Source organism: Anabas testudineus, chromosome 16, assembly GCF_900324465.2.
Source record: "Anabas testudineus chromosome 16, fAnaTes1.2, whole genome shotgun sequence".
NCBI classification, from domain to species: domain Eukaryota; kingdom Metazoa; phylum Chordata; class Actinopteri; order Anabantiformes; family Anabantidae; genus Anabas; species Anabas testudineus.
The window spans coordinates 1,267,898-1,281,909 of record NC_046625.1 but is presented as its reverse complement, the minus strand read 5'-3'; the positions used below and the strand labels follow the sequence as shown (position 1 = coordinate 1,281,909).

At 37.8% G+C, this 14,012-nt stretch overlaps 1 protein-coding gene across 2 annotated transcripts in view; it reads left to right on the top strand.

Moving 5' to 3' along the window:
• The window catches only part of LOC113169217 (CREB-regulated transcription coactivator 2), a 37,943-nt gene that overhangs the window by 1,326 nt on the left and 22,605 nt on the right, over nt 1-14,012 (top strand). For both annotated transcript variants that reach the window (XM_026370436.1, XM_026370435.1), the window contains exons 2-4: nt 8,845-8,943; nt 11,904-12,020; nt 13,900-13,961. In XM_026370436.1, the coding sequence (XP_026226221.1) occupies nt 8,845-8,943; nt 11,904-12,020; nt 13,900-13,961 (278 nt within the window). The remainder of the gene's footprint in view (nt 1-8,844; nt 8,944-11,903; nt 12,021-13,899; nt 13,962-14,012) is intronic.

Here is a 14,012-nt window from a genome sequence, read left to right as displayed (position 1 = left end):
AAAATCGAACATCGACGGTCTTAGCTGCTGTTTAAATCGCTCCCATACAGCTGCTGTTATTTCTCTGTTGTTTCCTCTGTGATTCACACATCAGTGATGCATTTCATTCTTTAGTCAGGCCTCATTAAGCAAGACCCATCTTTGACTATAGAAAATATTTATGTGTGATAAAGTACTCTGTTCGATATTTAACTTGGTGTTTGTAGCTGAACGATTAATTAGAAAAAGAAAATTTTTTAAACATGCTGCTTAAAATTCCTGCAATTCAGTGGATTCAGTTTCCACTTGTGACTATTTCCCAGTTTTCTCTTAGTAAAAAGAGAGTAAATTAAATATCTTCAGGTGTTAGATTGCTCATCAGATACAAGATGTTTAATATGTCAGTGTTTTAAGGGGAAATTGGCCAGCAGTAAAAACAGATCATCGAGGTGCAGAGCCAAATTATATTATAATGTAAAATTATAAACATACAAATTTAGCATTTAGGTATGAAATCTGTTCATACTGTGCACCTGTCACAGGTATATTGATTTTATCTGTCATGGTTTTGAAGTAGCGTGGTGTAAAGGTGAGGCATAAAACATTTATCACAACACATAAATAACCTTGTTTAAAAAGTCAAATTTTTAATATGTTTCTTCAGTGTTGCCTGAGTTCAAGGCTGGTTTGCTACAAGGGGAAACTATCCATGAATCCCATGGCTCCAGATTTGCTCAGGCAGTATATTATAATATAGTGTAATATTTCAGTATTTAATCTATTCTTATTCCAGGACTTTCATTTCAATATGCTGTTTTGTCGTGTTTCCTGTTGTTTCAATTTATCTGAAGCTAAAATCCCTCTACAGCTGTAATTTTACCACTTTGTCTGTGATGAGAAAGAGAAAAGGTTGATTAAGGTGATTTCTTTAATTAATTAAAGTGAAGTTCTTTGGTACCTTGTTAGCTGACTAGTTAGCATCACGCCAAGGTAAACACTGTGATGACACAAACTTTGGTTAAAGCAACATTGGTAACTGTTACAAACTACTTAGACGTATACTAGTAAATACTACATTTACATGTAGTATTTAGCATTTACAGTTACATACAAGGTAAAGGCAGGGTAAATGTAAGGTCTTGCCTAAGGACCCCTACTGGAGGTAGACCACTACTGGGATTCCCACACTGAGGGTGGTGATCTGACCACTACACTATGCAGCAGCAACACTGTAATGATATATACACTGATCAACAGTAACACCTCCTCACAACAGTGAAGATGCATCTAAAAATATAAAAGAAACCAAACGTGGCCCCTTTGATCAATGAGATGGACACAGAATGGATCAATTAATCAAACATTCACTGACTGTAGCTTCTCACTTGTGAGGATTTGCTGTGAGAGTAAACTTGGTCCCCATTTCTCTATTACATTACATTAACCATAAACCAGTAATGGATAAAATATATCTGGCTTATAGATAAGGAAACTAATCATTAGATATATAGCCCTAGTAATATACAGTTGTAGATAAGGGTTTTACAGTGGGTCCTTCTTTATTACCTGATCTTGACTGTCCTTGCATAAAATGCTGTTTAAAGATTTTCATTATTACAGTTTAGTGTTTATGAAGCATATTCCTGTTTGAAGTGTTAAATTATTGTACAGCAAGTCTGAAGCCGGCGTACAAACACTGTACATGTTAGACAACGGCGGAGGAACAGTTTTGGGGTGAACTAGTACGTCTTTTTTCCGTGTTCCTGCGTTTTCTGGATTGGTTCTGGTGGTCGCTGTTGGGTTTGTCAAAGAACATGTGTAAAGGTTATGGTCACTTTCATTGATGTTGATTGGTTGGCAGTTAATAGTTTGCCCAAAAAAGATGTAGGACCCTGACTTATCTCAAAAAGTAAACATGACTCAAAGTCAGGCTGAGCATCGAGTGCCAACTTCCTGCACTTAAGTGTTTTAAAGCTCCGTCTTACTGTCTTTCAGTAGTAAAACATGTTGAGGTTTACCCCACAGTCCTGATGATAGATGATCGTTATCTGAGTGTAGAGGAAATGATCGGGTTATTGTTTTAGTCATAAACGGTGGAGCTGTGCATCTGACACATTTGGACCAAGTGGGTTTTGTTTTTCGGTTACAGAAAGACTAAACGGTGCTGGTTTTAATTCAGCGTTATAGTTTCCACAGTTGTAGCGGGGACTTGGTGAATGAGTTGGATTAGAGGGTGAATGACAAAGACATGACAACACACAGCACAGACCTCTGTGTGTCAGGTAAGGTACTTCTCTTTGTTTTTCTAGCTTGACATTCACTAGAGACGTGAGCTTTGGCTGAAATCAGTGTCACCATTTTAATGTATTAACGATAACATTTTAATGAGAGGATCCATCAGTGTCTGAATCAGACAGCTTAGCCTGTTCACATCAGCCTGTTGAAGTTATAAATATTTAACAATATGTATAAGCATATTTTTGAGTTTTTGGTTAATTTGATTAATCAATTACCAATCTCAGCTGTGTTCATAATAAAATAATAGTTGTAGTTATTTTTTATAAGCAAAAGGCCAAATTACTGGTTTCTTTACTCGTTTACTGACAGTACCCCCTCCCCCCCCATGATCTTAAAGCTAAATGAGTTTAAAGAAAAACAAAAATAAGAAAATATTATGAGTATAGTAGTAGTTCACATGCAAAGATTCATGTCAGTGGTTAATTTAGTGTTTAGTTTAAACCCCCTAATCTTAGATGGCAGTGCTGTATAAGAAGGCACTTTTTTAAACTTAGATTTTATGCATATAGTGTTTTGTTATTTACACGTTATCACAAAATTGCTGTAATTAATTTCAAAAATCACAATAACACCCTGCTTACATTATCACAATATATCGCAGTATCTTGAATCCTAATCCCTGTATTGTGATTTGCAGTGTATGGCAAGGTTCTTGTCAATACGTAGCCCAGATACATCAATAAATTAGCTATAGACTGATGAGAGATAGTCAACAGTTTAAATGAGTAGTGACTTAGGAGGGTTTTAATTGTTAAATTTAAATTTTAAACAATAATTTAAGCACATTGTGTTGCTTTGTGTCTACTTGAGACTTGACAGTGGAAAACTGTTTTTCAGCATGTCACTGAGAATGTTGGACAGATAAGATGGGGGTGCAGTTTTATCAGGTTTTTGTGTGCACTTGGGGCACGCAGGTCTGCAAACACCTGTGAAACGTAATGTCAGCAAATCACTGCTTAGCTTCCTGCTGTTGCTTTTCAATGGCAACGAGATAATGATCACCGGTGAATGCAGTTCCCTGATCTGCAAGAGCTTTGCATGTCAGACAGTGGCTGAGGTTTTTCTTAGTGAGTTTATGGTTTTCCATCATCTCACTGAGCTTTATTATGAATGTTGTGACCCGTCAAAAAACACCAATTGGCGTGGACCCTGCAGCTTCATTTTGAACTAAAACGACCTATAGCAGCCTTGTGACGCCATACATTCTCTGATTACCCCTATCTTGATGAAGATACGTACTTAGATGTTATCTTAGAGTAGATCCCTATATGAATATATCTCCAATCCATGTTTTGGAAGCATTGAGGGTTTGTATTGTGATCATATTTTTTCATTTAGGTTTTATGAATGTGAAGTGAAACTGCTTTGAATAATGCTTGAAAAGTCATGGATTTGAAACCACAGCCATGTTGAATTGTGAGAATTTAATGTCGTACTGATCTTTGCCTGGTGTTCAAAATAATCCTAAAATATTTCACCTTCACTGTTGAAAATCTTTTTTACAACTTTGCTCAAAACAGATGACCAGAGCCTGAAGGTCAGCTCGTAAAGAGGAGTGTAAAATCTCTAAAAGAAGCTCTGTTTTTACACAATCTGCCTTTTCATTCAGTACCGTTAAGGAATGCCAAAACAGCACAGTACTTTGAAAATTTGTAGATTCTTAATAATTTTGCTTGTACAGCCAAAAAGGTGCTTTTTAAGAAACCAGATCTGAAAAGTAAATTTGACGGAGACACACCACTCATATTCCAACATGTAATTAGGGTCCAGAGTGACACTAACGAACCAAGAAGTGCTTCTATGAGGGGCTGGGGACGGGATTATCATGACCAATAAGAACAATTATGTATTTGTTGTAAAGATAAAAATCAGTATTTCATTTAGTATTAGATTTGCTTAACTGCAGGGTGGTTGATGCCAGGTGGACAGCTAAAGGCTAAAGCTAACATTAATATCCTACATTTAAGAATCAAAATGTGTTCGCTAATTACATTTCTTATCAAATGTAAATGCCGTCCACAACGAGAAGTGCAAATACATCGGACCAGCAGTGTTTGGATGCCAGTGTAAACTCTCAAAGTCAGGAACATCACTTGTACAGAGTCATCTTAGTGTATTTTCTTGTGGACATGTATATGTAGGCTGCATGGTGGCCCTATAACCTGTGGAGAAACAAACTGATTCTTAGCAGGTTTGCAAGTTTAACCAGTTCTGAACCATCACTAGCACCAGCCCATAATCAGCAGACAAACTCTAATTAAGTCTATTTTAAGATTTTCTTCTCCTCACAAGACTGATAATTGCCCCTACAGGGCAGAAAACTGCCATCTGGGGCCCGATGATACAAACAGAGGCTGTCAGAGGTTTAAATGGTTTGGTTGGCTGTGTAGGCTAATCAGTGTAGGCTGGTGGTTTTGAATTCCTCAGTCCTTGCTTTTAAACGGGAAACTATCTGCGACTTAAGTCTTACCAATGAGGAAAAGTCATCACATTGGGAGCTGACGAGCACGACCACATGTTGCAGGACTTCCACACTGTGAACCACATTACATGAACTTATCAGCTCAGCTCACATGTCATCGTGGCTCTCTGCAGCCTCAGTTTTCCAAAAAACATGATAACAGGAAACACTGTGCACATTCTGTTTTTTCACCATTAGTAATAACCTGTTTATTACTAATTCCTCTTTTCTCCTCCTTATATTGTTAGTAGTATTAGTAGAAACATTGATTGATAAGAGTTTTACACATGCTGATATGAGGTCGTATCAGGCTTTAATCTGACTCTTAGCAAGAAAAGGACTATTTTGGGCATATTGCATACAGGCTAAGCTTTCCTTTAGCACATAGTGACCGATCTTTGCAGATATGTGCTCTATATCTGTTAATTTTTAATATAAGCTTGTTTGTTAAATAATTTCAAGCCTCAGTTTCTTGTTTCACTGTGATCTCTAACATACTCCATGATGATAGCTGATTCCATTTTGAATCCAGCTCTCGATTAGCAACATAGTGTGATTCATTAATAAATAAATTCATAACTGTTAATGTACAGTTTTGGAGGTCGTTAAGCTCAGAGTTGTGAATCAGGTGCTCTGTCCATCCAGTAATTTGTGAAAAATCATGAACTTTATCACTGACTAAGGTGATTCAGAAGGATTCAGATTCAATAACATGCCGCTGAAGCCCATTCCTAGCAGACTTGCAGCTCAGAAATGCTTTTTTTTTTACTGTTGGAGCTGTTCATGCACACTGTTGACCAACAGAAACTCAGACTAGGTTTGGAAATGAAGAAGCCATTTGTTTTAACACTTTGTGAGTTCAATGTTACAGTAAAAATTACCACACAGTGGTTACAGTTTGCAGTAGCTGTGCTCAGTATTTACTACGTCCTCTTTTTACAGCTGAATGCAGAAGACTTTGACTGTACATTAAACCCTGTTTATTTTAACTTAAGGAATTACTCTTGTATACAACTAGCTAGAGCTGTGTGATATGACATACATATCAATAAGCATTCGTAATTCTGAAAGACTCAGACTTTTACCTGCACCACACACAAATGCCAAAGAATCATGGAGATGGAAGGAGAAAACAGTTGCTGTTACAGCTCACATCTGCAGATTTGGCCCCAATTGACTCAGTTAAGAAATGGGTGTTACAGTACATGCACTCAATATGCGTCATTATCTGAATATATAATTACTTATATTGGTATATAAACTTTTTATCATTTTATGCAGCTCCACAACTCAAAAGCGAGAGAAGCTTGATATAAATGTCAGTAAATTCATCCACTTGGTAAATAATTTTCTGCTTCGGCACATCTTATTCAGTGGTTTTCTTGGTATCTTTCACACTTTAGTCAAAATGACCATTAAACAGTTGTTGCATTGCATGTTATGTGGTATTAAATGGGTAAAGACTGAGTTTAAAGAGCATCACAGTGGCCACCAGCAGGAATAAAGAGCTGACATGTTGATAGAAAACAATGTGTGGGTGTTTTGATAGGTACTGATAATGAGGGTCGAAGTTGCTTACATTTAGTTATAGAAGCAACTTAAACAGTATTTTTGTTGATTGTCTCTGTCTGAAAATTTTGATCTCATTATTTTCTTAAATCTGTAGATTTGGTGTTAATGTTGTAAAAACAGCTGTTGAGTAATGTGGAGAAAGGTTTTGTCACACCGTGCCCACGGATTCAGATGTTGCTGTTGTCCACTCGGTTCTCACTGCGCCTGGTATATGTCACTTTATAAGTATTGTGTTGCTGCATTACAGGTGAAGTCCTGCATGCAAACAGTGGTTATTGTCTGTTTTGAGTGAACAGTCTGTAGGTTGTTAACTTTGTCTGAGTCATCAGGAGTTTTGTTTTTTGTTTCCCAGGAAAGACCCATTTGAAAAAAGCTGAGTGTTGCTCTGTCACTGACTTCAAAACTGTTTCATTTTATACTGTATTATACTGTTATTATATACTGGCAGTTGAAGGTGCTTTACATCAGCATAAAAACAAATTGATGAATAGTTAGAACAACCTAAACACAGATCCTTACGTGCTCATATCAGACAAAGAAAAACTAAGAACAGTTAAGGATCTTTTTTATTACTTATTTTTATTAGTCACTATTAGGGGTGGGTTGATACCACTGTGTCATGTCCGATACGGCTCCTGCAAAACCTTGAGTATCTGTTCAGGCTTATTGTCTAGCTTAGACATGAGGCTGTATATAATTTGCAAGGTGCTCTAGAATCCTGACAAAAGAGAGCGAGATGCAGGCAAATAAATACTTAGATTACAAGGAAAATAAGGTACACACAGTAATTTAAAGTACAGTGATTTGTGGTAATCAGTAACGATGTGTGTAGATGATGGTGGATGGCATAAACTAGGACAAGTTGCTGACAAGCTGCTGTGGATTTTTAATAGTTGGAAGAAGTGAAGACAAGTGAATTTCCAGCTTGAAGTATAGACAAAGGAGCATCTCAATAAGCCACTCAGCTCCTGTGATTTGTCCGTCTCTCGTGTCATATCAAAGCTTTGAGTCGACAAGGGCATCTACGCAACCTCTTTATTCCATAACATTAAACTTGAATTATCATTTGTCCATCAGTTTACTTTGGGAGTAATAGTCCTTCCTGAACAACAATTAGTTCACTGGCAACAGCAGAATATCAACAGTGAGAATCACTGCAGCATTTATTTTGGCACTGTAACGGATAAAAACAACTTGGTTGGGTTTATAAAGATTCTGTAACACTTGTCAGTGCTTTTAATGAACAGGATTTTGCAAAAACCTAGACCATGAACAGATCGAGAACAGGGACAAGATAGACCGGAGATTAAATGAGTTCAACACACTTCAAAGAACTGGGCTAGGGCCTGTATGTCTGCTCCTATCTCTGCCAACATGCTCTAATTACTCCATACTCATATTTATAGGCTTGCAGTTTTCAACAGCTTCTCCTGTGTTCAGTCTGTTTATCATTCTTTAAGGGGAACATGGTTCACAGCAGGTTGAAAATAAACTCACAACGTTAAATGACCGTTGCAGACGGTGTGTGTTCATTATACAAGACAGAGTTGCTTCACGCAAAGAAGTCGGAGGTCAGCAGTGAAACTTGTTTTGTTAGTTTCTAAACCTCTGTGGTGTCTTCCACCTGTTGAATATGATACTGTAAATACAGTGCACTACAAATGCTCTTATTTGAACTGGATCCCTGCAGCACATCTGTAAAGATTACCAGAAGTGAACCGCTCAGACTTTTTGTGCCTTGGCTGCTGGTGAAGTTGAAAGTACATGCAGGGTTTTCCCCAGGAAATTGGTTAGTCAGGGTGGTTAGCACTGCCTCTCTATCTGATTGCAGCCACTCTTGAAAGCTGGTCAGCATAAACGTAATTAGGGCTGAAACTGTTGTTTATTTTGATCATTGATAAATCCTTAGTTTAGTAAAGTGCTAGAAAACTGAAGAATAGCCCAAAGCTCATAGCTTCATATCTGTTTTCCTCAAATAAAGGTTAATTTAGTTTACAAGGAAAGCAACAAATCCTCACTGGTAATAAGGTAGAAACACTGAAGGTTGACTTGTTTTTAAGTGATTTAATCTATGATCTGTTGATCAATAAATCACTTCAGCTCTAAACATGATGCACATACAACATTGTCTTGAGCATAACCTGCATCCGGCTGGTGATTACTGTTTCAGCATAGTATCTGACCTGTTCTGTGGCACAGCTAATAAATAAGTGAATGCATCATTTTTTATTAGCTGTGTTACATATACAGGTTCAATTTAGCTATAATTTTGTCATCTTGGTTCTTTATATTGTTGCGTCATGGTTGTGTCAGTATATTATATTGTTACAGAGTCTGTTGCTTGTCTCTTCGTTCCAGGAGGGAGATCCTAGTCTGTTCTTCCCTTTTTTTTTTCTCCCTGCTGAAGCTTTTTGAGGCTCTAAGAACAGATGTCGTCTTGAAAGACTCTTGAGACAATATAATTAAATTGACTTGACATCTTTGATTCTGACTGGTTGTTTATGTATTTTCTTCTTGTCTGATTGTTTCATCAGCTTCAGGCTCAGAAGCTCCGTCTTGCCAGGAGTCAGGGACCGTACTACGGTTCTTTACCCAATGTCAACCAGATTGGCAGGAACCCTCAGGACTTCCAGGTGAGGATAACCACACTTCCACATCTGAATTACTTCACATCTTCACCTGCTATTTGAATTTCTTATTTTATTGTTAGTTTCTGTTCTGCTAACACTGCCATTTTTATTATGTGACTGTTTCTATGAGTATGCCTGCAACAATTACTATTTTTTCCACTGACATTACCACCATCCCTTCCTCTGTTACACTTATTACTACATCCATGAATGCACTGTTAAATATAACTTGTTTCAACTTAAATATATGAGTAAAAGTGCTTACTAAACATTTTGTGTCATGTTAAGTACAATTAAATTGTGTCTTGTTTAAATATCTCAATGTTTTGTAAACTATTGTCTTTGCTCAGTTGATTTAGATCTGTTAGTTCGATAAGAAAAATGAAATACTTCATTAATCCCTTTGGGGAAATTGTGGCTGGACAGCTGCCAGACAGTACATATCGGCACTACTACAGTCTTTCTGTGTCTTGTCCAAGGACACTTTAGCAAGTAGGGAGGACAAACCGGCATTCGGACCACTCACCCTGGGGTTCGTAGATGACTGCTCTACCCCCTGAGCCACTAACGCCCCAAGTTTGTTGAAGATAAGCAGTACAACACTGCTCATCCAAAACAAAAGTGACGCACATTCTAATATTTCGTTGGACCTCCTTTAGCTTTGATTACAACACGCATTGTGAAATAGTGTTAATGATGTTTCCTGCTCCCGGGACCACTCTTTCACAATTTGATCCTGATGAATCCTGACATTGTCATCTTGGAATATGCCTGTGAAATCAGGGGAAATAAAATCCATTGATTAATAACCTGGTCATTCAGTATATTCAGTAGGTAGTCAGCTGACCTCGTTCTTTGAACACATAACGTTGCTGAACCTAGACCTGACCAACTGCAGCAGCCCCAGATCATAGCACTGCCCCCACAGGCTTGTACAGTAGACACTAGACATGATGGGTGCATCATTTCACCTCCTCTCTTCTTACCCTAATGCTCCCATTACTCTGGAACAGGGTCAATCTGGACTCATCAGACCACATGACCTTCATCCATTGGACAGTTCTTAACCCGGTTTTAGTAGTTTCAAACCACCAGTAAACCACAGTCATGCAGCTAACATGATGAACAGGTTGGAGCCACATGTACTGCACTAAGTGCAAAACCATCATCTTAAGCTGAACCCAGTGATGATTTCTGTGTTTGCAGTGAAAGGGACTGAATTAGACTCCAACGTTCCTCGTGATTCACATAGTTTTCATTATTGTGAAAATAAATAACCATGATTGAATTTTACATATGTTAAAGACAGAAAGCAAGTTTCCTCCTTCCTTTAAACCACAAGAAGTCACAATGCATGCTGGGAAATCTACTAACATGGTAGCTTTGCTTTTTTTTTTAAAATATATATATCAACTTAGAAGTTAAGTGAACTCTTAGAAATTAATTCAAGTCAATACCACTAACAAACTTAAAAGTTGAATTAACCTGATAATCCTAGACAGTTATTTTAACCTATTTTAGATATGAATATTATTTAAATATTAAAGATTAATTAAGAAGCTTATTACACAGAATTCATGACTGAGAATTTACAGTCTGTGAAACAGAATAATATGGCAACAACAATAACAACACTAATGAGACAAATGGATTCATTCCTGAGGTGTTTTCAGGACACGATCTATTGTGTCACCACATTCTGTAGCCATCAGCTCCTCTCTCCTGAGTCAGCAGTTTTTCCCATTTGCTCTGCAGAGCCAAACTCATTCTGTAATGGACGAGTTTCATCAATATCTTATTCTCTCTCTCCATCTCTGTTTCTGCTCCACGGATGTCGCTGGTGACTTTTAAACTCAATTCATCTACTTTCTTCCACCTCTGTGAGGTCAGACCAAGATTAAGTTAATTTGGTAGCAGGTAGTTGGATGTTGGTTGCTCAGCTTTGCTGTGTTGCTGTGGGAGTTCAGAGGAATTTGGGAGGTTGAAGCCTCCACAGTGTGTATCATGTTTCTTCCAGGTTTTCATTTTCCTAGAAAAGTTTGCTAAAGCAGCACAGTTACAGAGCAGACTTGGAAGAAGGCTCTGGATGGTGGTGTTCTTGAGTGTAACAGTAGTTTTGACTAAAAGAAAACTGTCGGTTGTCTCTGCACCTGATTTTAAACTTTCCAATCAAAATGACTCTTCTGGAAAACAATGCCTACAATTGTCCTGGAATAATATTTATTTAACACTGATTGCTGTAGTTCACCAGCCCTCCTCTTTACTGTGCCAGTTGTCCAACTCATCTGGGAGTGGGTGTTATTTAAGATGGCGACATAACTTCACCTGTGTTAATTGTTATATTAGTGTGTAAGCAGACATCACATCAATATTCAGTGTGTGAGCTTGCTGTTAATATTTCTATGTGTAAATGCATATTGAATCAACATTTATTCTTCCACTGCTGCATAAACAGTGCTAACATTTGCTATGCCAATATTTCTGTTTTAAACTGAGCATCGTTGGTACAGATTTTTAATTTTTAGGTTGTAAGCTCAGGCTGAGGCTGCCACTCAAAACTCTAATTTCAAAATATATTTTTTCTTAAAGTGATTATCATAAGTTGAACAACATACATAAAGAATAAGTTTATTTCCTTTATTTTTAGGTGATCCTCACAGCTGATAATAATGGCTCTAGAATGTCTTCTTAACAAGTTTACATAAACAAACTAGATCCTCTTCTTGGGCATTTCTGCTTTTATTTGATAGTATGTATATTTATTTGATAGTATAGTAAAACTGTTTGCACACAGGGTGCACTCAGATCACAAATCAAAAACATCTATTTTTAACAGTTCAGTCCAGTTGTTTTTCTTAAAAAATGTAATAAGTACATAACTCTTATTTCTGTTTTGTTTGTGTTACAGTTTCCTGATTTCGATTTCCTGATTCTCATTTTCCCTCTCTCTGTCTCTGTTTCAGGGCTCCTTCCCCTCTACCCTCGAGTCAAACCGGTCAACTCGGCATCACGGTCTGGTGGAGCGAGTCCAGAGGGACCGACGTTTTATCTCGCCGGTTCGACCATACCGCAACCGCCAAGTATCCTTGAGTTTAATATCACATGCCTGAAGTTATTCTGTACTTTTCTTACTCTCAGACCAAAAACACCAAAATCTTCAGCATGTTAGGGTTTCTCTTGATGGTGTATGTAAATCCTCACCGATATAGTTTTAGTTTTAAAAGACCTCAGTCGTTTTCTAAACCTGAGGGTCATTATAGGAAGATATCTATTTGTTGGGGACTATTCTCAGCTGCGGATTAATCCACATTTGGTGCTTTAGTGAGTATTTGTGCCAGCAGGATGGTGTCTGTGGTGCCCATTTAAAATGAACTACAGTGTGTTTAGCTTACTGATTTGTTTTTGGACAACAATCGATCTCTATGATACAGACAAATAACACACATCAGTAGGGTTCATTCAGTGTTGGTTTGCCTCTGCACATGGTGCCACATGCATCCTTCAAACTACGGGGGCCTTAGTGTATTTTTCTCCACAGCATGAATTCCCCTCTCAGGTCCACCTAAATCTTCAAACAGTGCACTGCTGTAAAGCCTCATACAGAGATATTATTTATCTTATCTCGTGTTAAGTTTGCTTCACGTCTTCTTGTCAGCTGGGCAGTTATCTGTTTTTTGAGGTCACAGCAGAAACACAACTTTCTTTTGTACCAGCGATTCTCTCCAGGCAGATCATTGATCTGGACTCAATTAATTTCCTGTATTCAATGGATGGTAGGGAGGCAGCTGCCTTAAAATTGATGGTTAGCACTGAGTGGAGTGATATTTGTGCCCCTCAGCAAGGCACATCTCCAGCAATTTATAAGTGGAACTGAAAGTTGTAAGGTTTTCTTTGTGTTCATAGGACATTAGAAATTTTACTGTGTTATACTTCACAGCTGGATGTGTCAAAAAGAGGTGTGAATGTGCAGCTTTGGAAAATTAAGCCCTAAAAAGGTTTTTCTTTCTAGTTGTGTGACTGACAAGAAACATAACTGTAACTTTAAGCTGCAGTTTATAGGAAATAATTACGTCTTTAATGACTTGAAAGCAACGCAAATATCTAAGCAGTAAACATTTATTGTCCAGCGTTTGATTGATGATGATGGTCAGCCTTTTATACACTCATTACTCTGATTATCCACCGTTAAGAGATTAATTGTGTGCTTTAGGAGTGTGCATTTGTTTTTCCATATATCCAATGTCACGGGTTCTTCTTCTGTTTGAAGTGTTCTCCAGTAGGTTTGGGAACAAATTCCTGGGACACCATTTGTGCTTTACTCAGAATGTGATACTAAATTATGTTCTGAGTACTTTTCAGGTGTGGTGGCAGAGCAGTTGATCGTGATTCGTCAGACAGATGTGAAGCAATGTCACAATAAGAGCAACAGCAGTTACAGTAACATTTTACTGCTGCAGTAAATCCTCTAAAAATAAGAACAGTGGAGAACATTTGTTGGACAAGGTAACAAAGCATATGCTGATCAGAATTTTCATGCTGTTCAGCTTTTTATGGGGGTCTATGAAAAAAGTGCAGGTTTGTCAAATACGTTGGAATCTCAAAAGGAGAACCCTGTAAGAAAAAGACTCATAGGGTTCTTAGAAAATGCTGTGGGAATCCCCGGGTGAAAGGACATGAGTTTCCCACAGTAAAATTGTAATTTCAGAGGCTCTGTAACTCTGGTTTGAATATATCTATATGTTTGTGTGTGAATCTGCACCATCGGTGCTAAAACAGAAAAAAGAAAAAATCCTTATAATTTAACTATAACTTATATCGCCTATAATCCAGAAGAAAGTTTTAAACATATTAAAACCAGCAGGTCCGGTCGACCATAGATACACCACATAGAAACTGAAAGTATAATTGTCTGTAAATGTACATTATGTGTGTTGTTTCCTTAACCTGTCATCTTCTCAGGTGGACAGCTCGCCGTATAACCCTGCCTACCTGTCGCCACCCCCAGACCCCAGCTGGAGAAGGTACCGATTGTTAACCTGCCCCACCACCTCCCGGCTGTCGGTCTCTGTGGA